General features: G+C 37.7%; 3 protein-coding genes across 4 annotated transcripts in view; 1 reads left to right on the top strand and 2 right to left on the bottom strand.

The window, feature by feature from the left end:
* Window positions 1-45: 45 nt before the first annotated feature.
* cct3 (chaperonin containing TCP1, subunit 3 (gamma)) lies at window positions 46-6,575 on the bottom strand. The gene is made up of 14 exons (XM_084088061.1): window positions 6,453-6,575; window positions 5,807-5,868; window positions 5,667-5,717; window positions 5,491-5,553; window positions 5,304-5,400; window positions 4,903-5,020; window positions 4,563-4,749; window positions 2,537-2,686; window positions 2,324-2,456; window positions 2,159-2,240; window positions 1,410-1,590; window positions 874-1,119; window positions 620-751; window positions 46-458 (listed from the first exon to the last, which is right to left on the bottom strand). The coding sequence occupies exons 1-14, from the start codon at window positions 6,478-6,480 to the stop codon at window positions 360-362; spliced, it is 1,629 nt and encodes a 542-aa protein (XP_083944187.1). The 5' UTR covers window positions 6,481-6,575; the 3' UTR covers window positions 46-359.
* Window positions 6,576-7,304: 729 nt separating this feature from the next.
* On the bottom strand, window positions 7,305-16,354 carry pdia7 (protein disulfide isomerase family A, member 7). The gene is made up of 13 exons (XM_084090083.1): window positions 16,091-16,354; window positions 15,671-15,749; window positions 15,409-15,526; window positions 14,211-14,318; window positions 13,917-14,046; window positions 13,081-13,194; window positions 12,801-12,926; window positions 12,547-12,729; window positions 12,317-12,425; window positions 9,862-9,990; window positions 9,249-9,328; window positions 9,071-9,128; window positions 7,305-8,995 (listed from the first exon to the last, which is right to left on the bottom strand). Exons 1-13 carry the CDS (start codon window positions 16,231-16,233, stop codon window positions 8,906-8,908), a joined length of 1,467 nt encoding a protein of 488 aa, XP_083946209.1. The 5' UTR covers window positions 16,234-16,354; the 3' UTR covers window positions 7,305-8,905.
* Window positions 16,355-18,258: 1,904 nt separating this feature from the next.
* pear1 (platelet endothelial aggregation receptor 1) overlaps window positions 18,259-27,729 on the top strand; it is a 36,824-nt gene continuing 27,353 nt past the window's right edge. Inside the window, exon 1 of one of the 2 annotated variants that reach the window (XM_084089946.1) lies at window positions 18,259-18,510. The gene's annotated coding sequence lies outside the window, so the exon portion shown is untranslated. The remainder of the gene's footprint in view (window positions 18,511-27,729) is intronic. The other variant, XM_084089947.1, reaches the window with a different exon arrangement.

Here is a 27,729-nt window from a genome sequence, read left to right as displayed (position 1 = left end):
TTTGTAGGGGTTTCAGCACAAAGCAAAAAAATTCAAAACAACATGTTTAGATTTTGAAATTTATCACCGGTAGGAAATACAAAGTAACAATACAGGCAAAGTGAAGCACAGAGATACTAGCACAAACATCCTAAACCAATCCAGAGTTGTTTCTTTTGCCACAAAAAAAAAAAAAAAACCGAGGTGAGAAGAGCTTCTGGCCTAATGACGCAACAGTGCAAATGGCTTTCTGATGAGAACATTGTGTTGGAGAATGGTGCTTTGCACAGATAAATGCTTGTGTATATATGCTCTTCATTTGCTGCGTTACTGTCCTTTCTGTACTCTGGTTCCTTCATCCTCTGTATAACCTGTTCCTTCTACTCCTGGCCCTCCATCGGTGCTCCACCCATCTGGTTATCTCCCTTCTTCTTGTGACCAGAAACGATGTCATCAATGCGCAGTAACAGGATGGCAGTCTAAATGAAAAGAAAAAGAAAAAATTTGTTAACAGTCCTATAAGAAAACCTTCCTCCGAGTTTAAATCAATGTATCTGTAGAGTTTTTAAAATCAAAGTTAAGGCTGCAAAAGACCTGCAAAAAAACAAACAATTTTTTTTTAAATTAATTGTCTCTTTACCTCCACTGCAGTTTTGTAGGTCTGGGCTTTAACTGCCAGTGGTTCGCAGATCCCCAGCTGCTCCATATCAGCAAGAGTTCCTGTCTCTCCATTGACACCCCATGAGGTGTTGCCCTCCTGAGTGTGCTTGGCCTGGAAAAGAGTCCGAAACAGAGACCACTTAAACGTCAATTGAGTGTCAGTGACTCAGGAGAGGCAGTAACGTGCTGAGAGAAAAATAGAAGAATCTAAATGCGCTTTCTGAATCAACGTACCCTAAGGGAAGTGAGCACACGTATTGCTGATGCTCCACAGTTCTGGATGAGTGTGCGTGGGATGACCTCCAGGGCATGAGCCACAGCGCGGTATGGCCACTGCTCCACACCAGTCAGCGCTCGCGAACGCTCCATCAGCCGACGGGACACATCCATCTCCACTGCTCCACCGCCTGGCAACAGATTCGGGTCCAACAGGACGTTACGACAGACCTGCATGGCATCCTGTAGGTTTCGCTCCACTTCCTGAGAAAGCAGAGAAAGATCATCAGTCAAATGGTGACAAGTCAATTAACCTGTGCAAAATCCCCTGGTACCAGAGAACTCTAGCTGAGCTGATCAAATATTCAACAAATGGCCTGTTGAAATATCTAAGCACCTCTTCCTGAGGGCTGTTCTGACTATAGAGACCTTTGTTAGACTCTTTATAATGATTAAAATGCACTCTCATTAATCTTCCTCTGAGCGTTGCACTGTCATGAATCTTTAACAATGGCCCCAGACTCTTTAGTACCCTCTTTCCTGTCGTCTCTCACCGCTAAGATCTCCTTGCTGGCTCCTCTGAGCAGAATGGTGCAGGCTTTGGGGTCTTTACACTCTGTCACAAAGGTGAAATACTCATCACCGATCTTCTTCACTTCAAAAAGGCCAGCTCCCGTACCCACATCCTCTTCACGGAGCTCGTCCGTTCTGCTGGCAATACGCGCACCACATGCTCTGAGAGAGAAAAGCAGAGGTAGAGTCACATTTTGACCAATACATTCATAACTTTTGCAGTAGTTTCTGATTACTGGTTCAGGGTTTTCAGTCACTTTGATTCCGAACCATTAGTTGCAACTATTAAAATTGTTTTGGGTACTTCAGATAAAGCTAAACAAGTAAAATAAACAGATGAAAAACTTCAAAATCAGAAATGTTGCCATGGCAACTAATTGAAATAAGTTGAACAAACTAAAAAGCTATATAGAAAAAAAAAATAACAAAAATGACAAAGGCACACTAGATCAAACAAATATATATATTTGTTTGATCTAGTGTGCCTTTGTCATTTTTGTTAGTTTTTTTTCTATATAGCTTTATAGTTTTAGTTCAACATTTCAATATATATATATATATATATATATTGAAATAATATTGAAATAATATTGAAATATATATATATATGGAAACCTTAGAACAAAGAAAACTGTTCACTTTTTGCATGCAAGTTTGGTAAAATAAACAACCATTTATAAACTACAGAAGAAAAATTTAAATGTATTGCCAAAAGCAGATATTTCTGCACCTTGCAATGCGGTTGTTGTCCGTCTTTCTGACACGACGGATCGCAGTGATGTTTGCTTTGACCAGATAGTGCTGAGCCAGATCTAGAGAAATGACAAAGAAATGAATTTACCCCACATGTGATCTGAACAGACCACCACATGACTGCATGAGAGCTCATATGTACCAGAGATGCCCTTCTCAGTGAAGATCAGGTCAGGTTTGAGACGAATGATGTCTTCACAGATCTGCTGGATGTACTCTTCCTCCATCTGGAGGATGCGGGAAAAGTCTTCCTCACGAGTAATCTCAATATCAGTCTGAGGGGGGAAAGGTTAAGAGTTTACTAAATATGTAAATATATTCAATAAGGTATTTATGGATTTAGACAAAACCTCACCTGACTCTCACCCTTCTTGTACTCCAGAGAGCAGTCCAGCAGAACAATTCTGGGGTTCTTAATCAGTCTTCGCATACGGGGATGAGTTACATCCTTGTTTACCATTACCCCCTTCAGCACACATGAGTCCTCAATGAAGCCACCAGGCACCTATACACACACACAAAAAAGTGCATTTAGGTAAACAGACACCACATAACACTTAAAACGGTCAGTTTAAAGTCAAGGTAAATTACCATTTGTAAACCATTAAAAAATAGGCTTAATTTTATCCATTGGGAATTGGATCATCTATTGGTCTTTTTTTTTTTTTTGGCTAGATCTAACAATTGGTTAACATCACTGAACTTCTGCAACTTAAGTGTCATCAAGTGATTATATTTTTATTAAAGATGACAAAGAATTTTCTAGAGGTATTTGTTTTTAATGACCCTACAAGTACAATTAAACCATCAAAATATGATATCAATTCTCTTAGCCAGCGATACGATATTTGCAGATACCTCAAAATTCTGCGATACGATTACGATTCGATTCAGGGCTATATCGATTGATTTATCGATATTTAGATATTATGTGCCAAGTTTAAACATCCAGTTACATTTTTATTAACTCACAAATGCAACCAAAATATATAATATGAACGTTTAATTAAACTCTTTGAAAATTGCACACCCTCTCCCATTTGGGACATTTAAAACAGAAGGGTTAATTTGCAAAAACAGATAAATATCAATCAAACTGCAGCTGGGTTGTTTTGATTAAGTAATAATAACTAAAAAAAAAAAGGTTACAGGTTACTTAAATTAAAGTTCTAAGTAATTTTTTTATATATATATTAAAAGTTTGTTTTTTTAGCAAAAGCAGATAACTCCACATTTCATGTTTCAGAGTTAAACAAAACCAAGTAATTGCTATTTAATAAAACACTCGGTTAATCTTTGTAACGTTAATCTCCTCCGCTGACATCGACGCCAGACAAACTTTATTTTTGTGATTACACGCAATACAGGGAGCTTTTCCCTCACCACTGTAACGTGCTGCTTTAGCAAGAGAAAAGTTTCAGCTTTTATTTTCCTTTTACGCCCGAAGATGATTTCACAAGTTCATTGAAATGATCCATCCTCGATCACTTTTCAGCTTAGACGAAACTCCTGTCAGTTGGCCCGTCTTTTCGAAGTGACTAGCAGCCTTGTCACCTGACCTGAATACTGTGCACTGATACTCGCTAACACTGATTTATGTTGTTTACAAACAACAAGGGTGCTTGTCGGTTTCTGCTGTAAAACATGAACTTGCGATGTCTTGGCGGTGGACAATACCTGCTTTTGTGACAACCTTCAGTCAATCTTGTCAGGAGATAAACTCTCGTCTTTATTCTCGCTTAAAATACTGCGATAGTATTGTGAGTTCAGTATAGCGATTTGTATCGAATCGTGACATGAGTGTATCTTTACACTCCTAGTGAAGATGTTTTTTTCCTAGACCCGACATCTCTTTTGGCCACTACTGTATATAGCTGCGTTTCCACCGCAGGAACTAGGAACTTTGGGGTGGTACTCGGTTTTTCGGTGTTTCGACCGCAGGAACCAGGGTCTAAATGAGGTTCCAGGTAAAATATTTCCCCCACAGAAAGTCCCTGCTTGCAAGGTAGTTCTTTTTCAAAGTTCAGGAACTTCTGGAGGTGGGACTTGGGCGCTGAACATGCTGATCGGTTGAGTTCATGCTGCATTTTGATTGGTCGACTCCACGCAGCATTTCATTTCAACCACCAGTTTTTAAAAATCTGTTACAGTGCATGCAGTCCTACATCACCGCACTTGATTTGCCTAATCTTCGCTGTACTTTAGACCGCGGTGGAAATGCAGAAAGCAACAGGTCTGGGAGGAAAAAAGTTCCTGGGACAAATTGTTCCGGGTAATTTCGGTGGAAACGGGGCTTATGATGCATTTTAATTTCATGCAGGCTTTAAAATAAGATAAGTAAACAACAGGAAAAATGGAAAATACTCTCAGCTATGTCCTACCTTCTCGACTTTGGCATATTGCTTAATGTCGATCTCCTTGCGTCCGTTTTCCTCTAGCTCAACAGTACGGACAGCATCCAGAGCGATGTTACAGGCCAAGATGGACCAGCGACTGAGCGCTTTGGTATTGACGGCGGAGTTTATTATCTTCAACATCATGTCACGATTATTCACATCTACTGGGGTGCTGTGAGAGAGAGGAGGTTGTAGAGAAACTATCAGACTCCAGAACATCTCATCCTACCACAGCCAATCATCTACCATACCAATCCACTGATAAACTTGGCTGCTTAATGATTGAGAGCTCATACAGACAATTAAACTAGTTGTGTGTGATTACCTGATGTCTTTGAGTATGTTCAACATGTCATCCAGAGCCTGTCTGTATGCACTGATCACCACGGTAGGATGCATCTGCTGTTCCAGAAACTGCTCAGCCACAGCCAGCATCTCACCCGCTGTACACAGAATGTTACGTTAGGATTTGAGCATGTCAAATGATTTTAAAAATTAACAATTTATTTTAACTATTTTCTACATTATTTATATAATAATTACATTATTATATAATAATAATCTTAACAGTAATCTAATAATAAATTGTTTTAATATTACTAAATTAGAAAAGTAATTATTCAAGTAAACATTAAAACCAAAACCTAATTCTTTCTGTATTTGTACATGGTTACACAGACTCTGTCTGTAGTGACACACATCAGTGAGAACACAGATGACCCTCACCCAGAATAATTACAGAGGTGGTCCCATCTCCAACCTCCTCATCTTGTGTGCGGCTAATCTCAATCATGGACTTGGCAGCAGGGTGCTGGACCTGGATCTAAATGCCACAGAGAGAACATTAGGTTAATATTTATTAAACACAAAACATGCATCTTAGTTGACAAATTAGAGCTCATGGAGTGATCACCTCTCTCAGAATGGCATTGCCATCATTGGTCATGACAATACCACCCATGGGATCCAGCAGCATCTGCACACAGAGAACAAAACATTTCCTCAAACATAGAGCAATTACAGCAATATCAGGTCTCACATCTCACAATGCACCAAAATATAAATGTGAACTGAACATCATAAACACACCTTCATCATAGCCCTTGGTCCCAGACATGTCCTGATGACATCAGCTATGGTCTGAAAAGGGAAGATGAAGCAGCAGGTTAGCGGTTTTGTTCAATTTGACGTCAGCAAGTTGTTGCAAAAATAAAAACTAAAAGACCCACTTTTGCCGCAGTGATGTTTCCTATCTGGACCTTCCGTCCAGATTCCCTCTTGGTGTTCTGACCTGTTATGAACAGAAACAGAGCCAGTCTGCATTAACTCAGCTTCTTAATTTTTTATTCAATAAGAACAAATAAAAAGCACACACTCCTTCTCTAACATATAAAATCTCTTTTCGAACACAAAAACAATACCTGACCCATGCTAACTGAGAAAATATCAATAATGCTATCAGTCAAAACATGAAGTGGGTGCAGCTCTGGTCAGCACACACCGTTAGCCTGCTGCTAGCTTATTCATTACTTTCAAACGTCCGTTAGACAGAACCTACTGCCGGGTAAATTTAGCAAATAACTGCAAATTGAGCAGCATTCGTTTGAATTTTGACTGTGTAACTTGTTGTGCAATGTCTTAAATAACATTACTATTAATAAGCAATGTTAGCTACGAGGCTAACACAATGACTAATCTGAACACTGACATGAGCTTGTCAGACACGCGAGGCCCCCGTGCCACACTAGTTAGCTTAGCATTCTAGCACTGCCACGTGAATAAAACTCTTATTTGAACTGTTACCGAGTCCAGTGGCGGGTCATACTAAAGCTACAATTGCACATTTACAGAGGGAATAATGGGGGAAGCACTTACTAAGCACGAGAACCGGTCTGCCCATCATGTTTGCGGCGTGGTTTAGATCACCGGTACCGGACAACGCACACAACGGTAAGAGGAGAGGATGCACGAGGCGTGGCTGGGGATTCAGCCACACAGTGGACCAATAAGCAAACGAGACGCATTTGGCATACACCTATCTCCACCAATCAAAGAGAGTTCCCCCAATGCTTGTAGGCGGGTCTAGACTGGAGCAGAAATGAAAAGTTCTCGAAAGAATCCAGTCGAGATGAATAATTCCTAGCTAAAAATTAAACTTGCAAATTAAAAGAACAATTTAAGTTTTAAATCAAAATCTACATTTAGTTAAATAATTATACTATTTTATGATATCTAAAATAGTTTTTAGGAAAAAAAATCGGAGTATATTTCAAAATGTATGCTATGACGTCTATTCTACACTACAAAAAAATGTAAGTCATTTTAATGGGAGAAAATGCAAAAAAAAAAAAAATTACTGTAAACACTATTAAATGGTTGACCAAGCTGGAGGTGATTTAACCTCCAACTATTATAAGGTAACATTAAAAATAAATTAATGTACTGAAAAATAAACTAATAAATTTGATTTCACTTTTAATATAGTGATACATTAAGTAAAAGTATTACCTTTTATTGATTTACAAAAGAAAATATATTTAACAAGACAATATTTATCAATATTTATGCTAAAATTATTTTAAATTTTTAAATTGTTAAAATTACATTTTATATAAAACTGTTTTTGGATCATAAAATGAAACAAAAAGCAAACATCTTGCTGTGTAACCTTTAGAACAGTAAGCCTACTATAAAAGATATAACAAAAATGTGCTACAATACACAGAGTAAAGTGTCTGTCCATTTCTTTATTCTGTCTGCAAACACAAAACACTCCCCTTTGTAATTACATGAACAGTTCAAGAAATAAATGTCAAACTTCTAAAAGCCTGGGAACAGTTGTTAACATCTCATGTCCTCACATGTGTGGATAGAGGATTTTATCCAAAATGAGCCCTTACAGAACTTTCATTTGATAAGACAGATATGAGTAGGTAAGTACAGGCACCCCAACCCTTTTCAGACAGTTATTTCACAGTCGTCAACTGCTTACAGAATTTCTAACATCCAACAGACTTGAAACAAAGTTTTATAGTAATATCTGAAGGTACTATGAAGAGATTGTGTAACTAAAGTACCAACACATTTTGTAAACTAAACAAGCCAGCATCTAGCAGTGAATGCTCTTAACTTAAAAGCATTCAGTCAATGGAACACTTTAGGATGCTACAGTAACATGTATGTGATAAGTGACCTATAAACAGTCTCTCTTTAAATAAAGAGACAGGAAATTAGTATATTTCACATATGCAGTGCATTTTGTTATAAAAGACAGAGAATAAAAGAAAACTAGGGCAACTTGGCAGCAGATAGTTAAATAACAGATGTAAATACAGCATTTTAAAGGGTTAGTTTACCCAAAAATGAAAATTCTGTCATCATTTACTCTCCCTCATGTTGTTCCAAACCCGTATGACTTTCGTTCATCTTCGGAACACAAATGAAGATTTTTTTTTTTTTTAAATAAAATCTCAGCGATTTCTGTCCCTCTATTGACAGTCCACACAACTACCACTTTGATGCTTCAAAAAGTTCATAAAGAGATTGTAAAACGAATCCATATGAATTGAACGGTTTAGTTCAAGTTTTCTGAAGAGACGTGGTCATTTCATATGATGAACAGATTGAATTTAAACTTTTATTCACATATAACATTGATCAGTGAACATAAACAGAAGCTCAATCAAATCTGCTTGACATGCAATAACAAACCTCATTGGTTCTTGCGGAAGCTCAAACGTTCTGCGTAACACAATAATGAACCTCATTGGTTCTCGAATGTCAAGCGAACATGCATGAGCTTTGGTTTACCACAATTGATGTGTGTGTTGATTGTTTATATGTGAATTAAAGCCTACATTAATTCTGTTCAACATATAAAGCAATCGTGTCTCTTCAGAAAATTTTTAATTAAACTTCTCAATTCATATGGAATAGTTTTACAATCTCTTTATGAACTCATTGAAGAGTCAAAGTGGTAGTTGCGTAGCTGTCAATGGAGGGAGAGAAATCAATCAGATTTCATTTAAAATATCTTAATTCATGTTCCGAAGATGAACGAAAGTCTTACGGGTTTAAAACGGCATGACTGAGTAAAAGATGACAATTTTCATTTTTGGGTGAACAACCCTTTAACTATAATTATTGTAAATTACATTCCTTATGTGTCCAGTTGTGTATTGACTAACATTTTACAAGTGAGGAATTTAATCATGTGCTTTGATGATCCAAATGGATGTGATGAATAGCTGCGTGTGACGCATCTGGCTGAAGTTCAGTGTGGGTCTGTGCATTTCTCCACCTGATAAATTCAGCATCTTTATGTCTGTTTACAGTTCATCCCTTGATTCATCTAAGATGAGCGGATGTGTGGCCTCTTTCTTCAGGTAGGTGATGAAGTCACTAACCTCACGACCACCCTGCAGGACAAAACTGCTTAAGCAACATTGGAGTCAAATTGTCTTGTAATAATCTGTGTGTGCATGATTATTCACCTCATATCGCCGTGGCTGGTCTTTTTGTCCAGAGGGCACAAAGTAAATGGTTGGAAATCTGCAGTTTAGACAAAAATAGGTGATGAATCAAGAAAAAAAAATGGCTGAATATCACTGAATGTCTGTTGTAATGGACTATAAATAGATCAGAGACATAAAGAGAGACACAGAATGTTACCCTTGGACATCATAATTTGTGGGCACATCATTAGCTGTGGCGTCCATTTTAGCAATGACAATGTTGGGGTCCCCAGAGAGCTAAGACACACACACAAAATCCAAATAATGAGCATGAGGTCCACGGTGGCTTTATTTCTTAAAGTACTACAGTTCAAAGGATTGTGGTCAGTATGATTTTTTTTGTAAAGAAATTAATACTTTCATTCAGCAAGGCTGAATGCATTAAATTGAGTAGTGTTAAGATATTTAAAGTTACAAGATTTCAAATCTGAATCATGAATCTTTCAAATGAATGCTGTTTTTCTAGAATCCTAAAAAAAAGTTTTCCATGAAAATATTAAGCAGCACAGTTTTCAACATTGATAACAACACAAAATGCTTCTTTGAGTATCAAATCAGCATATTAGAAAGATTTCTGAAGGATCATGTGACACTGAAGACTAAAGTAATGATGCTGATGATAAGAATAAACACAATGATATCGTCCCAGCGGCCCTTATTAGACATCTTTCAAAAACATAAAACAATCTTACCAACCCAAACTTTTGAATGGTAGTGTATGCCTGATAAAAATGATTTATAATGTATATAAATTGTGTTAAAAAAAAAACCTTTTCTCCAAGCTCCTTGTACTTGGGCTCCAGACTCTTGCAATGGCCACACCAGGGAGCGTAAAATTCAACCAACACATCCTTTTCTGGATCATTCACAATCTCATCAAATGTGTCAGCAACCACGATCTGTGGAACCGTATATTAGTCCAGTCATTTTAAGCCAAAATGGGGGTCAACCTTGAACAAATTGCATCAGAAGCAAAATCAACTGATTTTGTACCCTCAATATGTCCTGAGTAAGGACAAAAAAAGCCCCGAAGAATCAAAAAAGAAAAGAAAAGTTCAAAAAAGAAAAGTTTCAAAAAAGACCAAATATAGCCTATTCATACGCCTGTTCATTATTTTTCTTACGTGAATAGGGTAAAAATTTTAACCTTTAGATATCACCATGAAAATGACTGAGTTGATTACTTACATCAAGACAAACAAAAAATGTATTACAAGTTTTTTGAAATTGTTTGTTAACATGGACAAGCGGTGCACAATCTAATTACGCATTTGCTAATTTGCATAAATGCCACAACAGATCGAAACATTGGGTATAGCCAGGTGAAAATGTCTTGTTGAATCTTGTTGACACTTAACAGTAAAATACTTAAAGGGCACCTATTATGCAAAATTCACTTTTACATGGTGTTTGAACATAAATGTGTGTTGGCAGTGTGTGTACACAACCACCCTATAATGATTAATAAATCATAAGCACTGTCTCAGAACAAGCTGTTCTCAGATTCGGGGCAATGTGACATCACTTTGCACAGGCCCCTCCCACGACTGTTGATTGACACTGCAGTTTGAGCATAGACCTGCCCTGAGTGAGCTGGACACAGAGTCTGCCATTGTTTCAACGCTTGAGCAGCTGTAGACAAGAATGTCTCCTAAGCGATTGAGGTGTTTTGTTGTTGGATGTAAGAATGAACATAGCAGTCTTCATTTACTCTCGTTGTTACTCGAGGATGGATCAGTACCAACTGTTCGTGATCCAGCTTACGGTCTTCAGAGCGACAGGACTAACGTTACTGATCACGGTGGAAATGAAAGTGAGAGCACGCACTTTATGATAGCTCATCGAGTCATTTTACGGATATAAGGTTTACCAGTTTATTAAGCACCCACTAAAAGGGTGTGTATATATTTGTTTACTGTTAGTTGTAACGAGTGTTTTGTGTACTTCGCTGTGTATGTTGATGATAATGAAAGGGAGAGAGAGTTAGTTTATGGATAAGACTTTAATGCGCACTTCTTATACTCTGTTTATTCAGCTCTTACTGTGATTCTCTGGAGTAAAACTAACGCTCATCTTTTGTGTGATGTACAATAAACTTCCCTGAACTCGTCAGAATATTTTGGTCATCATTCGGACAGGGTTTGCTACAGCAGGCTTGTATTAATAGTGGATAAAAGCAGATGACAAATAAGTTATAACCATAATTAAACTAAACTATACCTGTTCTATCTCCATACAGCATATATTCTCTGGCTCTGTGGGCATTATTGCCCCCTGGGCCGGCAGCAGCAGTTCATTTGCATTTAAAGGGATACACACTAAAACAGCATGTTTTTCTGAGGTCCAAAAAATGACAATTTAAACATGCTGTAAAAAAATTATCTGTTGGGTATTTTGAGCTAAAACTTCACATACATACTCTGGGGACATCAGAGACTTATTTTACATCTTGTGATAAGAGTCATAATAGATGCCCTTTAATGTTAAGGTCTGAATGGAACCCATTTAGGCTACCCATGAGCATTAATACATAGAGGCAGGAAGAAGTACTTTAGAAAGCAGCCTTTATTAATTTTTAAGAGATGGGGTTTGGGGCTGGGTCCGTGGGACTGTTTCTGGGGGACGAGTCTGAGGGAAGAACAGGAGACAATGGTAAGGAGAATGCAGAAGACAAAAGGTAGGCAAAATAAAAAGTGAATCCCCAGAAACAGTCCCACGGACCCAGCCCCAAACCCCATCTCTGCAATAATAATTAATAAAGGCTGGTTTCTAAAGTACTTCTTCCTGCCTCTATGTATTAATGTTCATGGGCAAATTAGCACATACGTAATTAAATTATGCACCGTTTGTCCATGTTAACAAACAATTAAAAAAAACTTGTAATACATTTTTTGTTTGTCTTGATGTAAGTAATCAACTTAGTAATTTTCATGGTGATATCTAAAGGTTAAAACTTTTACCCTATTCACGTAAGAAAAAGAATGAACAGGCGAATGAATAGGCTATATTTGGTCTTTTTTTGAAGCTTTCCCCTAATGGGATTCTTCTGGGCTTTTTTTTTCCCTTACTCAGGATATATTGAGGGTACTAAATCAGTTGAGTTTGCTTCTGTTGCAATTTGTTCAACCTTTTTTCATAAAATGACTGGACTATATGTGATGTATACCAGTAAACATTATTATCTTAAAACATTAAAGACAAAAACACCTTTGTGGGTCCATGTACCTTGACAAGGTCATCGTTGGACTCTGGAACAGGTTCAGACTTCACATATGGTTTCAATCTTTTAGCAAAGTAATCCTCCAGGAACCTCTCCAAGGACTTGCCATCTGGCCTACAGAACCAAACGTAGTTCTAAAACCCTTTTAAACCTTTCTAAAACCAATAGATTTTTCTAAAATCTATTGATTGTGACAACAGAAAAGCACTATGTGGAGACTAGTTGCAAGACTCACGTGAACTCTTCCTGCATGGAGTACTTATGTCCCGCTCTGGTCCAGATGGTGACGAGGGGAATGTCTCCTCCCTCAACCGAACCCACACCAAACTCCTCCTCAAGCTCATCCTGGAACTCCTGTCGATCAGCCACCGCAAAACTCAGACCTTGATCCCGAAACTGTGTTGCCACCTTCATTATTCTGAGAGAAAAATAAAAATATATAAAAGACAAGGAATGATCCAATAAGGAATCCAATAATTGGGCGCTCACCTGTTCCTCCAGTAGTTTGTGCCTTTGATATTTCGTACATAATCTACATTGTAATACGCTGTAAGCAGGTCACTTCCTTTCAGAATGTCCCTATTTTGTGTGGTCAGATGTGGACATAGACCAAATCTAAAGCAGAGCAAGAGGAAAATAACAGAAAATGACAGAAACAGGAACATATGGGCAAACATCACAATAAAGCAAATTGCATACCGGTATGTATGTGGGGTTACAACTGTTTGACCAATTTCCCCAAAAATATTCAAGCATAAAAGAAACATACACATTGTTTCTGATGAATGTACGGAGAGAGGAAATCGAAATGGATTCTGTGTATTTCACCACATTGTCCTCAAACTTGCTGTTTAAGCGAGGGGGACGAAACAGCAGAACACACCTGCAAAGCAAGAGACATAGAGAAGCCAATATTAGAACAAAAAAGAAACAGTAGCTGCAATGCAAGTAATGGGTTGTACATTTTCTGTCATTCTCTATTTTTGATAAACTGATATTTTAATTTTCTCTGAATTGTATAGATGTGTGCCATTCCGAATGATTTGTTAGATGCCACACTGAGGATGGAGAAATCCATTTTATTGTACAAATGTCAAGCAATCTGGCTGATGGCTGTTCTTAGTGGTTTAAGCTAGAAATCTTGATGAAAAATTACATTTCAAAATCTACATTTCATCTTGATATATCAAATAAACCTAAATGTAGTCAAATACCAAAATGTACATTTCAACTTGATATACCAAATGTACCTAAATGTATTCTGTAAATCTTTTAATGTAAAAAAATGTAAATCTTGATATACCAAATATTACCATTTCAAATAATTAAAAGTAAAGGACATTATATGGCCTACTTGTATACAACCTCTTAAACTATTTTACCTTTGGGTATCTTATCTTTATCTCTGCTGTCACATACGGTATGGTATTTGAGCAATTTTTCAGATTAAATATTTTCAAGTTTTGGTAGAGACGTTTTTGGTCAGTGCAATCTCTGACAGCAAGTGGAAAAAGGGATGTTGAGGACATACTTTAACATGAAATACTGATCATATTTTGCACAGTTTCACAAATGGATGTTTCCTTCATGCTCTGTCATACATACTCTCCATCTACCCCATATTTCAAGCCTGTTCCCACATCAATGGAATGAGCAAATCGATAGCTGTCCCTCAGGGCACCGGAGACCTTCAGAAACTCTGCAAGCTGTGCACTATTATTCCCAGAGAAAAAGCCTGAGATGAACAGAGACAAGAGGGCAAGATACTAAAGGAGAGAACTTTATAGCCTTTTTCAGTTCCAAAAGATGAATGCAGAAGTCAAAACTGATTTGTTTTGACCTTCTGCTGCAGGAGCGATTCAACATGTTTTGGCAGGTATTACAAACTCAGCTACTCACCCACCACACTGGCCTCATAGTTGTCGACAAAATAATCCAAATCTGCCACACTGTGCAGAGCCACAGAACTTGGGCCTGCTTGCTTCTTCATGTAGCTCACAATGCCATCTATTTCAGATCAAGATATAGGTATGCAAGTAACTAAAATAGTTACAGCCAAAAAAGGGAACCACAAAATAAAACATACAATACCGTTCAAAAGTTTGGGGTCAGTAAGATTTTCTTCAAAGAAATTAATACTTTTATTCAGCAAGGATGAATTGTTCAAAAGTGACAGTAAAGGCATTTGACTTACAACTAGGGCTGGGCGATATATCGCATGACATTGTTATGCGCATCTCGTCAGTAAAGCAGGTTCCTTGATTAGTAGTAAATCGCCATCACCTGCTTTCAAATGGAGCGGCATTTACTACACAGGGGTGCGTTTCCCGAAAGCATCGTTGGCCAACTATGGTCGCAAGTTCATCGCAATGTCCATTGAACTCTATTGGTAACGAGGAAAACTTGCGACCATAGTTGGCTAACGATGCTTTCGGGAAACGCACCCCAGAGCCGTAGTTCACTGACAAGCTGAGCCATATCGCATTAATTATCGCGGACGTATCGCCTGCGATAATTAATGCGATATGGCTCAGCTTGTCAGTGAACTACGGATCTGTGTAGTAAATGCCGCTCCATTTGAAAGCAGGTGATGGCGATTTACTACTAATCAAGGAACCGGCTTTACTGACGAGATGCGCACAACAATGTCATGTGATATATCGCCCAGCCCTACTTACAACATATTTCTATTTCAAATAAATGCTGTCTTTTTGAACATTCTATTCATCAAAGAATCCCAAAAAACAAAAACATTTTGGTTTCAACAAAAATATTGCATAGCACAACTATTTTCAACATCGATAACAATAAGAAATGTTATTTGTGCACCAAATACTTTCTGAAGGATCATGTGACACTGAAGACTGGAGTAATAAGCTGGTGTAAATGCAGCTTTGCCATCACAGGAATAAATGACATTTTAAAATATATAAAAATAGAAATTGTTTATTTTAAATTATAAATAAATAAATAAATATTTCACAATATAATTGTTTTACTATTATTTTTAGAGACCTCTTTTAAAACATTTTTTTTTTAAATCGTATCAACTCCAAACTTTTGAACAATATTGTATGCATGGACACAAAGTATCAACCTGCTGTTCTGGGCCCATCATAAGATCCAGCATCCTCTCCGTTGCGGAAGATTTTAAGAGTGGGGTATCCATTCACTCCAAAACGTTCACAGATCTCAGAGTTCCCAGTGCAGTCAACCTGATCAAAGAACAGGAAAGAGACACATTCACTAAAGAAATATATATAGAAGCACAATCTTGCAGAATGAGTCCGCTGTGTAGCATTAAAGAAGACTGAAGATTGAGCTAGGTAACAGGAACTAATGGGTCCATCACTCCTCACCTTTGCCAGAGACAGTGTGCCTTTCAGCTTTGTGGCAGCAGCCTCATATTCTGGAGCGAGACGCTGACAATGTCCACACCTGTGGTCACATCATATGTTAATGATACATTGTTAATTCATTGCACTATTTTAACTGTCAGTTTCAGGTTAAAATGGATCTAAAGGGATTCATAGTTGTTTAAATCAGAGAATTGTGAATGTGCATCATAGTTTAGCTTCATGCACCTCTATAAGTCATAATTTAGATTCATGCACTGTGCATTAACACAACCATTGTCACTCTCTAGACAGATGACATTAACTTTAAGAAAACCCCAGCTTAAGCTCGTTTCGCTGTTAATTACAACTACACTACAACCTGGCAGCAGCTAAATTGATACTTTCGTAGAATTATAACATATATCGGGGACTGGGACATACCAAGGTGCGAAGAACTCCACTAGCAGAGTCTCGTGCAAGGCTGCGCTCCGGTCAAAGTCAGAGTCTCCGAGCTCGAGCACATCGCTGCCCTCCGCACACCACACAGTGGAAACTAGACAGATGATAAACCATGGTAAACGCATTTTTACTGATGTCAGAGGCCGGAAACTATGAGACGCGTGAATGATAAAGTTAGCCCCGCAGCGTGAGATGCTGCTCAGAGTAGCAGCAGCAGATGTAGGTATGGGTCGCCTGGAAGCCCATAAAAGCTCTGTTCTCCTGGCAGAACGCGTTTGATAAATTCAGCACATTGATATGAAATAAAACCTACAAACACACTAATAGCAATACTAATAATAAAAGTGTATCGTAAAGTTTGTTTATTATATGTAAATATATAGCATATAATTTCTTGTGTGTGTGTGTGTGTGTGTTTGGGATTCCCAGTTCCCAGTTCCCAGTTCCCTCCAACTTTAGCTCAATGAATTTAAATGACGACCAAGCTAAATGTGCCATTATCGTAATTGGGTTTTGTCTGTTTGTTTTCACTTTGTAACATATAGAAATTAAATTGAATTCATGCTCTATAACTGCTACTTGTTGGTAAGCAAAAAGAACAAATGAATTTTTTTACACTAGCGGTTTTACAAAAAAAAAAAAAAAAAAAAAAAAACACACATCAACCTATGCAGTGATTTATTTTAGCACTAGGGGTCACCATTAGATGCATCATATCAGAAGAGGCTTACTTGACAAAAGGATGCTCTTTTGAGTTTGACTTGGCAGTTGAGGACAGATATTAAATCAGAATAATATGATATAATAATATTTAAGATATATCACAAGCAAGAGTGCTGTTATTATGAATAAGATACAATCTGATATTCAACAAGTTCTGACTGTGACATTGCTTTAATGTAACAAAAGTCAATATTGGGGAATTTAGACACAGTCAATGATAAACAATAATTTGTCCCCATCTACTGGCGTAATGATGTAACCTGCAGAAATGGTCACTAAACTGGCCTATTACTGTCAAGAACTGTGATTAACTGCTGTAAAATATAGTATAATATATTTGGGATGCATTAGACCTTTTTAGAAATGCAATAAATCTCACATATGAAAAAAAAAACTATACTTATTCAAAGATTTTCAACAATAGAAACAGATCACCTGGGGAATTTCAAGACCTACAATGTGCAAGTGAAGTTCCTGTCTTCAGATGATATGCTGATGCCAAAACTGACTCAGTCTATCTTTTGCTGAGTGTCTTAGTAAAACGGAAACTCTGTTTTCCTTCATTCTCTATTATTTCCTAAATAACAGAGTGTTATCTGTTAATACAATGCCAGATGGGGAAATACATCCCGGAGCATCACTTATCATTAAAGCCAGCAGGAAGTGATTCTCACGGATCCTTCAGTGCAGTGGCTTACCAATCATTTTTGTTAGCCTTCTTTTGGCCAGCTATTTTTGAACAGACATTCTGAATAGTAATTTAGGAAGAGGGCTGCTTTGTTGATGTTCCAGATCCTGAATTTTCCATCTTACACCCCCATTTATATCCCTAATTGAACTTTCCAGACCATGCTAAAACAATCATGTCATGATATTGAGTCAACTATACACTCCTGCCAGTTTCTTCTTTTGATTTCTTTTATTGTAAAGTTCAACATTGTTTGACCCCAAACAGAAGCAACTAGAATGGATATAGTCACATTTCTGAAAAGTGGATGAATACTGTGTGGTAAAATAGAGGGAAAAACCTTCAATGATATTTGCCTACTGCTTTTTATTATAGGTCAAAGAAATGTACTGTATTAAAATCATTTGAAAGAAAAATATTAATTTAGTAAAATTAGGCTACTCCCATCATTTTAACACATCATTGGGGTCTCTGGGATCCCAAACATAAAAACAGTGAGTACATCTCAACAAAACATGTCATTGTATGGCATGTCATAAAAAATATGAAATATGTACATCCATTTAAGACATTAATTTCTTAAGATTGCATTAATTGTATAATGTTTTGTAATGGTTTTTAAGGGAAGTTCTATACCAATCTGTTAAATAGACGATAAACTATACTTAGAATCGAAAATTCGAAAATGAAACAGTGGGAGGGACAGAATACAGTAGGCGTAAGCGCGTGCCCACTCCTCGCGCACTAGCGACTCAATTGTCTTGCAGTTGTCACTGTCGCGCGCTCTCCAGCGCATAGGATAGAGATACAGCTAATGGTTACGCGAACACCGGTTTAGCGATCACTTTGGGAGCAAGACTCAGCTTCAAAATTTATTAACAGGTTTATAAAGTATACAAAAGGACGTTCGTCTTTAAAAGAGTCTTCATTTGTCCTCGGAACGCAGAACCTCACTTCCATTAATAAAGTCCAATGCCACTTCTCCAGTAAGGTAAGAAAGTTTTCTACGCTACTCACAATACAACTGCAATGCAATTTAAGACCTTTCATCAATTTTGTAAAGCCTACTTTTATTCGTATCTTTGTCCTGAAGTTTCCATCTTCTGTCCTGACCTACTTCTTGTAGCCTATGCTTTCGATGTGATTATGTGATTTGTTTTTCTTAGGGTTCACTTTTAAATGTAAGCTATTACAGTTCAAACAATCCATATAATTCATACAAACCAAAGTTGTATAATCAGTGTTTATTGTAAATGCACACGTCTAAACAGGATAAAGTTATATTGGTAGTTTTCGTTAGCTCACACATTGTTTTTATTGTTAAAAAAATCTGAAAAATAGTGGTTTTCTTGTAATTATGGTGCAATTAGGCTGTTGAAACAAAAATGCCCATTGACTTCTTTCAGACCAAATCTGAGACAGATGTCATCTGGAGCAGGTGGAGAAAGACTGATTGTGTTTATCCATAATTTGTTTTTGTCCTCAAAAATCAATAAAAAATCAATGATTTGTTTAATACAATAGCATACATTTGTTAAACATTGCACACATTTTGTATTCATAGAGTGAACTGAGCTTGATGCTTGTCATAATAAAAATATCAGAGTCATGGCTGTGTAATGTGAAGGACAGTAGTGGAATGACACCCTATCCTAAACACATTTTATCTTTTTTGTGTCTCTGAGTCATATCAGAGTCATAATGTTTTTTGGGGTTTTTTTGTCGTCGTCGTTAATCCAACAGCATTGCATCCTATTTGAGTGTGGATTCCCCACCTGACATTGTGGAGTGTTAATAGCTTGCAGATACAAGCAAACCCCAGCATCACCAAACTGGTCAAAAGCACATAAACCCAAGAGATGTTGACCTTGACCTTGGTTCCAGACAATTAAAATGAGTCCACTACTTGTTTCACCATCTTTTTGTTCCAGACCACAATATCCCCTATAAATGGGTCAAACTTATGAATAGGAGCACAGGAAGAATTACTAGTACCTGCCAATGGTTCCACATCTGGAGAGCATGAGACTCTAATTGATTTCCACAGGAGAAACTTTTCACCTTGACAGCAGCATGCTGAGGTGCTCATAAAAAAAACATCTGCTGTTGATATGATTTCTCTGTTGGATCATGTGCACTGGGTTGGCACTGACACTTTAACTGAAATTCTTCGGATTAGCCTCTTGGTTCGGTAGCTGCTTGTGTTATTAGGTAATTTATGTCATGAAATTAATTAATAAACTAAAATGTTTTCTGTAAAGGAATTCAAAAAAGAGTATTTAATATTTGGGTTGGGTAAATCTCTAAAGTGTCTTTAAAGTGACTTTATATGAGTTCAGGGCAAAATAAAAAGCACGGAGAAAAGAACATACGGAGGTCAGTGGTGATGAGATGGGGGTGTTGTGTTAACGGATGAAGACGATGGGTAATATTTCCACCACATGCTTACATAAGCCTCTCTAACTCATGCTTTTTGCAGACAGAGGCCAGAGGAGGGCTTTGGACCTGCAGGGTTCTGCTTAAAGCTGTTACCAGCCCTTTATACGATACACTTTTAAAAAATAAAGGTTATTTATTGGCATCGATGGTTCCGTGAAGAACCTTTAATATCCACGGAACCTTTTCATTTAACAAAAGGTTCTTTAGATATTTAAAATGTTCTTCACACTAAGAAGTTGGTTCTTTTAAGAACTGTTTACTGCATCACTGCAAAAACCTTCTTTTGGAACCTTTATTTTTAAGAGTGTTGTTATTTTTCTAATGGATGGAGCATTTTTGTTAACTCATTTCGCATTTTTCTTTGCACATCCCTGTTTATTTTCACTGCGGAACCACCACAGAGTTGAAGAGTCAGTGAGAAGATCTCTGATCTGAAAGTTTGTCGATCTTGGAGAGGCTTGAAGCAGAGCTGCAGTGCTGGCTGCTGGTAGTCATTAGGAGAGGGGAAAGTGATGTTGTTTTGCAGGGCCCATTTGCACGGAAGAAAAGGCAAACAACCCATCTAGGGTGAAATATAAAAACATAGCTGTGTTTGTAAATCTTATACAAGTGTATAAGTGGAGAACTCTTGAAAATTGATAATGACACAACCACCTGTAAAACTTGTTAAAAATTCACTCCTTCATATTTGGGACTGACATTTGAACCGATCAATTCTACCGTTGTCCTCTTGCCGTCTCAGAGTTGTATTTTAAATCAGGTAGACGACAGGGGAAAAATAATAACCCTCCTCATCTTTTCCTTTTGCTTTAGCATTATGGAAAAGGCATATTGGCACTGTGCTGAAGTTTGTCCCATGAGATCCAATCGGAAAATTCATTGTGGTAAAATATGAGGTCAGGACACACTGTCTTTTATGTGTGTAAGAGACAGAAAGAGATAGATTTGACTATATGCATGTGTATTGTGAGAGAGATTCTGGTTGAGAGACCAGAGAGGTCACTGGTTGACAGACCTGTATTTTCTCTCAAGATGTTTCCTTTTGTTTGTTTCTGGTAAACTCCCTGGAGTTCTGCTGAATGAGAGGAGGAGACAGTAGAGACCTGAGGACTCGGATATTGTTATTTATCTTACAGACAATGGATTGTAAACACAATGTACATTAAATCATGGATCCTCAAACACAAGCACATCCAATGCAAATGGAAGAAATATTTAGATGGAAAAAAAGCTTTAATTTAGTTTTGACGCAGATTTTGTTGGCAGCACAGGAAATTACCCCTGTGTTTCCTCTTTTCTTCTCTTGTGCCCAGGACATCCTGAGTCCAGCATCTGGCAAATACCTGCCCTCTTTCTCTGTCTCTCCTTCTAACTCTCATCCTGTTATTTCTGCCTTGTTGTCAAATACATACACGACCTATACACATATCAATAAGTTCATAGTCTTCAGATGCGTTTAAATGCATTATTACTTTTATTCAGCAAGGATGCATTGAACTTATCAAAAGTGACATTAAAGACGTTTATGATGTTAGATATCTGTTTCAAATAAATGCTGCTCTTTTGAACTTTCTATTAATCAAAGAATCATTTAAAAAAAAAATGTGTATCACTGTTTTCACAAAAATTTTAAGTAGCACAACTGTTTTCAACACTGACAATAAATTGTCAAATCACAATGATTTCTGAAGGATCATGTGACTCTGAAGACTGGAGTAATTGCTGAAAATGCAGCTTTGCCATTAGACGAACAAATTCGTTTTTAAAATATATTAAAATAATAATAAAAAGCAGATATTTGAATATTTAATAATATTTCACATATGGCCAATATGTCATTATTAGAAGCCTATTAGAAACCTCTAGATTGGGGTTAAAATATTATCTTCATTGTGATGGGAGTGAGAGGAGGAGGAGAATCTAGAAGCATGCAATCCATGGAGTCATTTTAGGGGCAGACAGAGACTGATGCGTTTCTTTTCCTCTGGTGAAAACCTTTTTACTCTCAAATGCTCAGATTCAGAAACATCTGGTTATTTTTTTCAGCTGTAAAAAAGGCGATAAAAAGATGGTTTTAATAAGGAGCAGGCTTCCTCCTCACTCTGCTGAAGGGCTCTGCAGCGATGGCCAGTTGAGTAAATCAGAAAGCTTTAGGAGGAATGTACTGGCAGCGAGTGGACTTCCTCTAGGGAGATGAGTGATGGCAAATGGGTGATGCAGTGATATTGCGTGGTACCAAATCCCTGAATTCCCTCATGCAAACATTATCCCAGCATTATCCCCATACATTCTGTCAAAAGCTAAGAGAGAAACAGCATATCTTTAAGCTGGCAAACAGAAAAATATTTTAGCATTGCCTTGCACAGATATTTTGTTGGAAAAATAACGGCTTTGGTTTCATCACACACCTGGATTCTGTCCTAATGCTTTTTGCTGCACTCCTCTTTGCACTTAGGGGAGGCTTGGCGTTGTATGTCACACTCGATTGAATGGACCCAGGCCTGGTCCAAATCTCTGAAAATGCAATAAATGAAATTGGGAAAAAATATTAATAAATATACATGTAAAAATAAGGACATGAATTCATTCATCACAGCATCATGATAGCTTTATCATCAGTACAACCTGCAGCAGTTTGTCCATCTGTCTGCTCTGGCATATAGCGGCCATCTCATTCTGATCCAAATGTTTGCTATTCTGTCTCATAAATAAATGGGCCTCTTAAGGTAAATTCCTGTGAGGGACAGCTTTACTATACCCAGGACATGCAGTACTGCCCAGACTCGTAGAATACAGAGAAGGGGAAAAAGCGCACATATGAAAAGTTCCTTAACCGCGCAGAGTGAGCTTTGAGCACCATATTAGTGTTTGCAAATAAATTTGCCAGCCAACAGCGTGTTGATTTAGACCAGATGCAGGGAAGGTTGGAGTCTGTTATCTCACTTCACTCTTGTGGCAGTTCATTAACCAAACCAAGGCAAATGAAATGGTGAGAGGACTCAAAACATAGTGAGAGGACTTTAGTGGTACTGCTGTTATACGATGCCTCCTCTCTCACGGAGATGACAAAGACTGTCTGAGCAGCTGTTAACAGAGCAGCGAACAGCTAATTGTAATTAAATAAATTGAACGAACTGTACTTAAATAAGCTACTTTTTTTCTGAATAGTGAATCTGTGTGGACACTTGTTTTGTCTAAAAGACTAATTACGTTCACAGTAAAAAATTGTGTGATCAATAAGTCATGGCGACATATGTTTTTGCATTAACTCATCAAAATAATTAAAGCAATTTCAACTTTTTTATAAGTTATACAAGATTCAGTTAAACTTTTAAAGACAGTTTAATATAATTTAAGTTGAAATTACTTGTACAGCTAATTTGATTATACTTAAAAATTTAAAGGGGTCATAGACTGGATTATTTTATTATTTTATAATGTTTCCTGGGGTGCCCTTATAATGTTAGTATGATTTTAACATACAAAATTGTCATAATTTATAATTAAAAGGCATTTTTCCAAGCCTGATTGTAGCCTCTGATTTGAACGCTCTGTTTGAAGGGGCGTGTTTGCTGTGAGACTTCACAGCAAAATAGATAGAAGGATAGGATAGAACCACTATCCTAGCATTAGGATCGTTTGGAAGGTAATGGTATTGATCCTGTATCGATCTGGTAACACTTTACACTAAAATGAGTAATGCTAACAGAACAGCTCAGTTTCAGGAGAAGCTTTTGTGCGTAGCCTGCATTGTAGGCTACTCTCTTAGTTTCTGGAAGCTGTTCTCCATAAAATGTGCAGCACACAGATAAACGTTGGGGTTATAATGTTCAGGAACAGTGTTCAAAATAAATTTTAACCACTCTAAGTTTGTCAGCTAAAACAAATGAGTTTTGGAAAAAAAATTAGTCTTTCTGACATAGCAGCAGCTCTACCAGTCCTGCGTATTCCATGTGCGGGGACTATTTAAATGAGTAACATTGTGACTTCACAAAGCCCTGGAAAAAAGCATTGTAGTCCAAATGAATCATTTGTTGTTGTTGAAAGTGAATTCCATTAAATAAAATGTCACCCTTTGGAGTGGACTTTGAGCTTTGTTTGTGAAAAGTGAAAAAGCATAATAGGATCCCTTTAACAAACAAGAAACTCTGATTAACGAATTAGTAAGTAATAGTGCTTAGTCGAATGTGGATCACTATTAGCTAATCAATAACTAAAAATATGTTCATACCTCTCAGAGGACTACTAAAGCCCAAAGTATAGGCTACTTTAGCCATCTGCATCCGCACACTGTCTGCATTCGTGCACCGTCCGTGTGACGTAATTTCCGTCATCAGGAGGGTCCTTGGACGTCCACACACCTCATCCGCGTGCAGCCCAATTTTTGTGACTGTCGAGGACGGTGCGCGTACAACAGCGGATGTGTGAGTAACAGTATTCTAAAGTGTTTCCTGTTAAGTCAATTTTTAAAATTGAAATAGGAGGATTTTTTGTTGTTTTTTTTGTTGTTAGATGGACCATTTTGGAGTGTGATTTTAAAGGGTTCAAGATGAAATTCAAATAAAATTATAGAGATGACTAAAATAATAATTATAACAAAAAACTCATACTAAGAATGAGTAATTTTTGGGAACTCTTTCTGAAGGACCAATCACCTGTATTCATGTTTTCTATTGTAAATTTCACATTTTGATGTTTGATGTCACTTTAAAAGTCTAGATTTGAGCTCATATTTCTTATGGTATTATTTCACTGCACAATTCCACAGTTGTTACGTTGACGGTGCTGACAGAAGTTGTTTCAGGAAAATGTCCCTCACTGAGAGGTTGCTCAGCTGACTCCACAGCTGTGATTCTGGGTCTCCAGCAAGGAGTGATGTTCCTTTGGGTCCTATTGGGACCGCGGCACTCTTTTTCTCCTCCTTTCTCTCTCTCTCACATGTGTTCTGACAGTACGCCCAGACTCCTGAAGGCCTCACACACATACACAAGCCAGCTCTGCACTCATGGAAATCTGCAATCAATTTAGCCAGCAGAGGAGGGGGCTCACAGTAGAGACCCCCCATTTTAAGAGAGCTGTGTATAGGCATACGTGCACGTGGAGATCGAGTATGCTCATGTGTGCTTGTGACGACTGGCTTGGCTGTTTCTTTACACACACACACACATTTGTTCAGCATTTCCTCTCTATGGATGACATGCAGCATGCTTTGTTGTACTGACAGGAGAAATGCAGCTCATCTCTGTCCTGCAGTCTACTGGCCAATCATTCATGAAGATGTGATTGACATGTCTGCAGCACAGCTGGAGCTAAAATTAATTTCAATCTTCTTCCTATCAGTCTTTCGACCTAACAATCATTGTGACAGAAATTTCAGAGAGCAATTAACTAAACTGGGTCACAGTCCCAACTGCTGCAATAAGCAAAAGATTATGAGATTTTTAGAGTATCCAGTTTTCCTTTTATCCCTGTAATGGAAGAATATTGTCCATGCTTGTTTATGCTGTGTGTTTTTGGAGAAACAAGGAAGATAAATCCTGTTGAAGCAATGGTCATGATGTCATGTTTGGCTATGTGGCTGAAATTAAGAGGGTAACCTCATCTGTCCCTTAGGGAGAAACAAAAACTGAAAAACATCCTTGTAATTTGTCTCAAAGCCTCTACGGAACTTAAAATCTCAGACCATCCTCTGTGATCTCATTTAATATATGAGTTTCTCATGCCCTGAGTTTGTTTAGATTGAGAATTGCTCACATATCTTAATACTTAAAACCTTGGAGTTCATGGTGTTTTGATGGAGGACTAACAAATAAGCCCATTTTGCATTGATTTTAGTTAAGGGATTATATGTGAAAGGAGAATATTTACATTTATGCATTTAGCAGACACTTTTATCTGACTTACAAATTCGACTTACAATAGGGTAAAATAAAAAAAATGCTCACAGTGTCAACAATATCCATAGTGTACAATGTCAGGTGTAAAGCTAGACTAGGAAGCAAATAAACTGAAAATAATTGTATTTTTCTAAGGTTCAAATCATACTGTCTAAACCTACTCTTTGGTTTTAAGGTTGAACATTTCCTCTCAAGACCATCTTTTGAAACTAATGTCAAGTAATAATGAGTTCCTGAAGTGGCTCTGGAACAATGATTCTGCAGTTATGAACAGGTTAAATGACTCACTCATTGTGGGCAGATATAATTAGCGCATCTGTTTTGATATTTGTGGGTGGACATCTCTGACCACACACTGGAGGCAGAGGGGAAGAGGATCAGTAGAGGAAGAAGTGAGTAGGAGGAAGAGGTAAGCTAGGAAACATTTCCGATGAGATAAGGATGTAAAGAGTCATGCTGCAAGTGTTAATTTAACATTCCAATGAGATTATTGTCAAATTCCTGTTCGGAAGAAGCATTCATAACACGAGTAAATAGTCCAGATGTCATAGTTTTGAGTCATGGAGGTGGATGTTTCACTTTACACCTTTCTGTTTTAGTTTTTTTTACAAGAAATCTACAGGCAATAATAACAGTTATAGTTAATTAAATGACTTTCAAATACAAAATTAACATTAAAATTAAATTTAAAACAAAAATAGTTTTTTTCTGTTTTGGTTTTTGCCTCTACATGTTCTGGGCCATATAAATTATGGCCCATGTAATTATGGTAGTGCTCGGTCATGTCTTTTTAAAGAGTGCAAACCTCAGAAGTGCCCATCTCTGCTTCTGAGGGTTTGGTTAAGCATTGCGACTCTCACCATGGTTTGTGAGCGCGAGTGTGTGTGAATATAATTTGATTTTGTGTGGTTGGGTTGTGTGCACCTACACGTGAAAAAAACAGTATGTGCATATATGTATATATATAAAAACCCTGTATTTTTATTTAAATGTGTTTTGTTTGTTTGGCCACCACGTGTCTTAGGCCCCAGTGAAGCCACAGTCATGTATTCTGTGGTTATATGGTCTACAATGTCTAGCAGGAACCAGCTGTCAAACTGTGAGGTCCCCCACAAGGCCTCAGGAGCTCTCAGCTCCATGCCTTTAAATGGCAGAAAACTTAAGACCACTTAAAACACTCAGGCTGATATATCACAACAGACAAAGCCAAAAATAAAGCTTCATCTGTCCATTTTTGGTTGTACTGACCGGTCTCGGCTTTTATCACAAAACACACCCTGATGAGAACCTTTTTTCTGTTTATAGAGGACTGTCATCTTTTCTGACTCTTAAAAACATACATCAGCATGAACACAACACAACTGTTGCGATGACAGCAGGCATATCGTAGTGTCTACGGGACTGTAGTCCAGGCGTGAGGTCATGCAGATATAGCGGGTATGACATAAGCCAGCTGGACACTACCCTCAGGACTAGAATCAGTTACCGCTCACAAACACACAAGGTCAAGTTTGTGAACTCTGTTGGATATCTGGAATTAGGCTCTTTGGTGTGTGCCGAGCGGTCAGGTCGGTCTTTGTGAATGTGGAAGAGTGGTGTCTGACCCCAGAGAGATGGCAAGTGTTAAGAGAGAGAGCGATAAAGAAGGAAGGGCCCCCACATATCCTGTTTTTCTCTTTTTAGAGAAGCTACAGACCGGCCACAGAGTAGAGCATGACATAAGCTTCTATTCCATAGCCAAACCCAAGGAGTGCAGACACTGTCAGTCTCACTAAAATCCTACAGCTAGATCTGAAGCAGAGAATTAACTGAACGGATGCTCATTTACTCACTCCATTCCATTTAAACCTGTTTGACTTTCTTCTGTGAAGCAC

This window comes from Abramis brama (genome assembly GCF_963993115.1).
Source record: "Abramis brama genome assembly, chromosome: 17".
In the NCBI taxonomy this organism is placed as follows: domain Eukaryota; kingdom Metazoa; phylum Chordata; class Actinopteri; order Cypriniformes; family Leuciscidae; genus Abramis; species Abramis brama.
The sequence above is the reverse complement of the archived record's forward strand: the minus strand, read 5'-3'. Positions and strand labels throughout refer to the sequence as shown.

Coding starts and splice junctions, on each gene's coding strand:
- pdia7 (XM_084090083.1), bottom strand. CDS start 16,233: ATGCGTTTACCATGGTTTATCATCTGTCTAGTTTCCACTGTGTGGTGT. Junction 15,750..16,090: donor GTGGAGTTCTTCGCACCTTG/GTATGTCCCAGT, acceptor ATGTGACCACAG/GTGTGGACATTGTCAGCGTC. Junction 12,730..12,800: donor ACAAACTACTGGAGGAACAG/GTGAGCGCCCAA, acceptor TTTTTCTCTCAG/AATAATGAAGGTGGCAACAC.
- cct3 (XM_084088061.1), bottom strand. CDS start 6,480: ATGATGGGCAGACCGGTTCTCGTGCTTA. Junction 4,750..4,902: donor AACATACTCAAAGACATCAG/GTAATCACACAC, acceptor TCTCTCTCACAG/CACCCCAGTAGATGTGAATA. Junction 1,591..2,158: donor GACAACAACCGCATTGCAAG/GTGCAGAAATAT, acceptor TTTCTCTCTCAG/AGCATGTGGTGCGCGTATTG.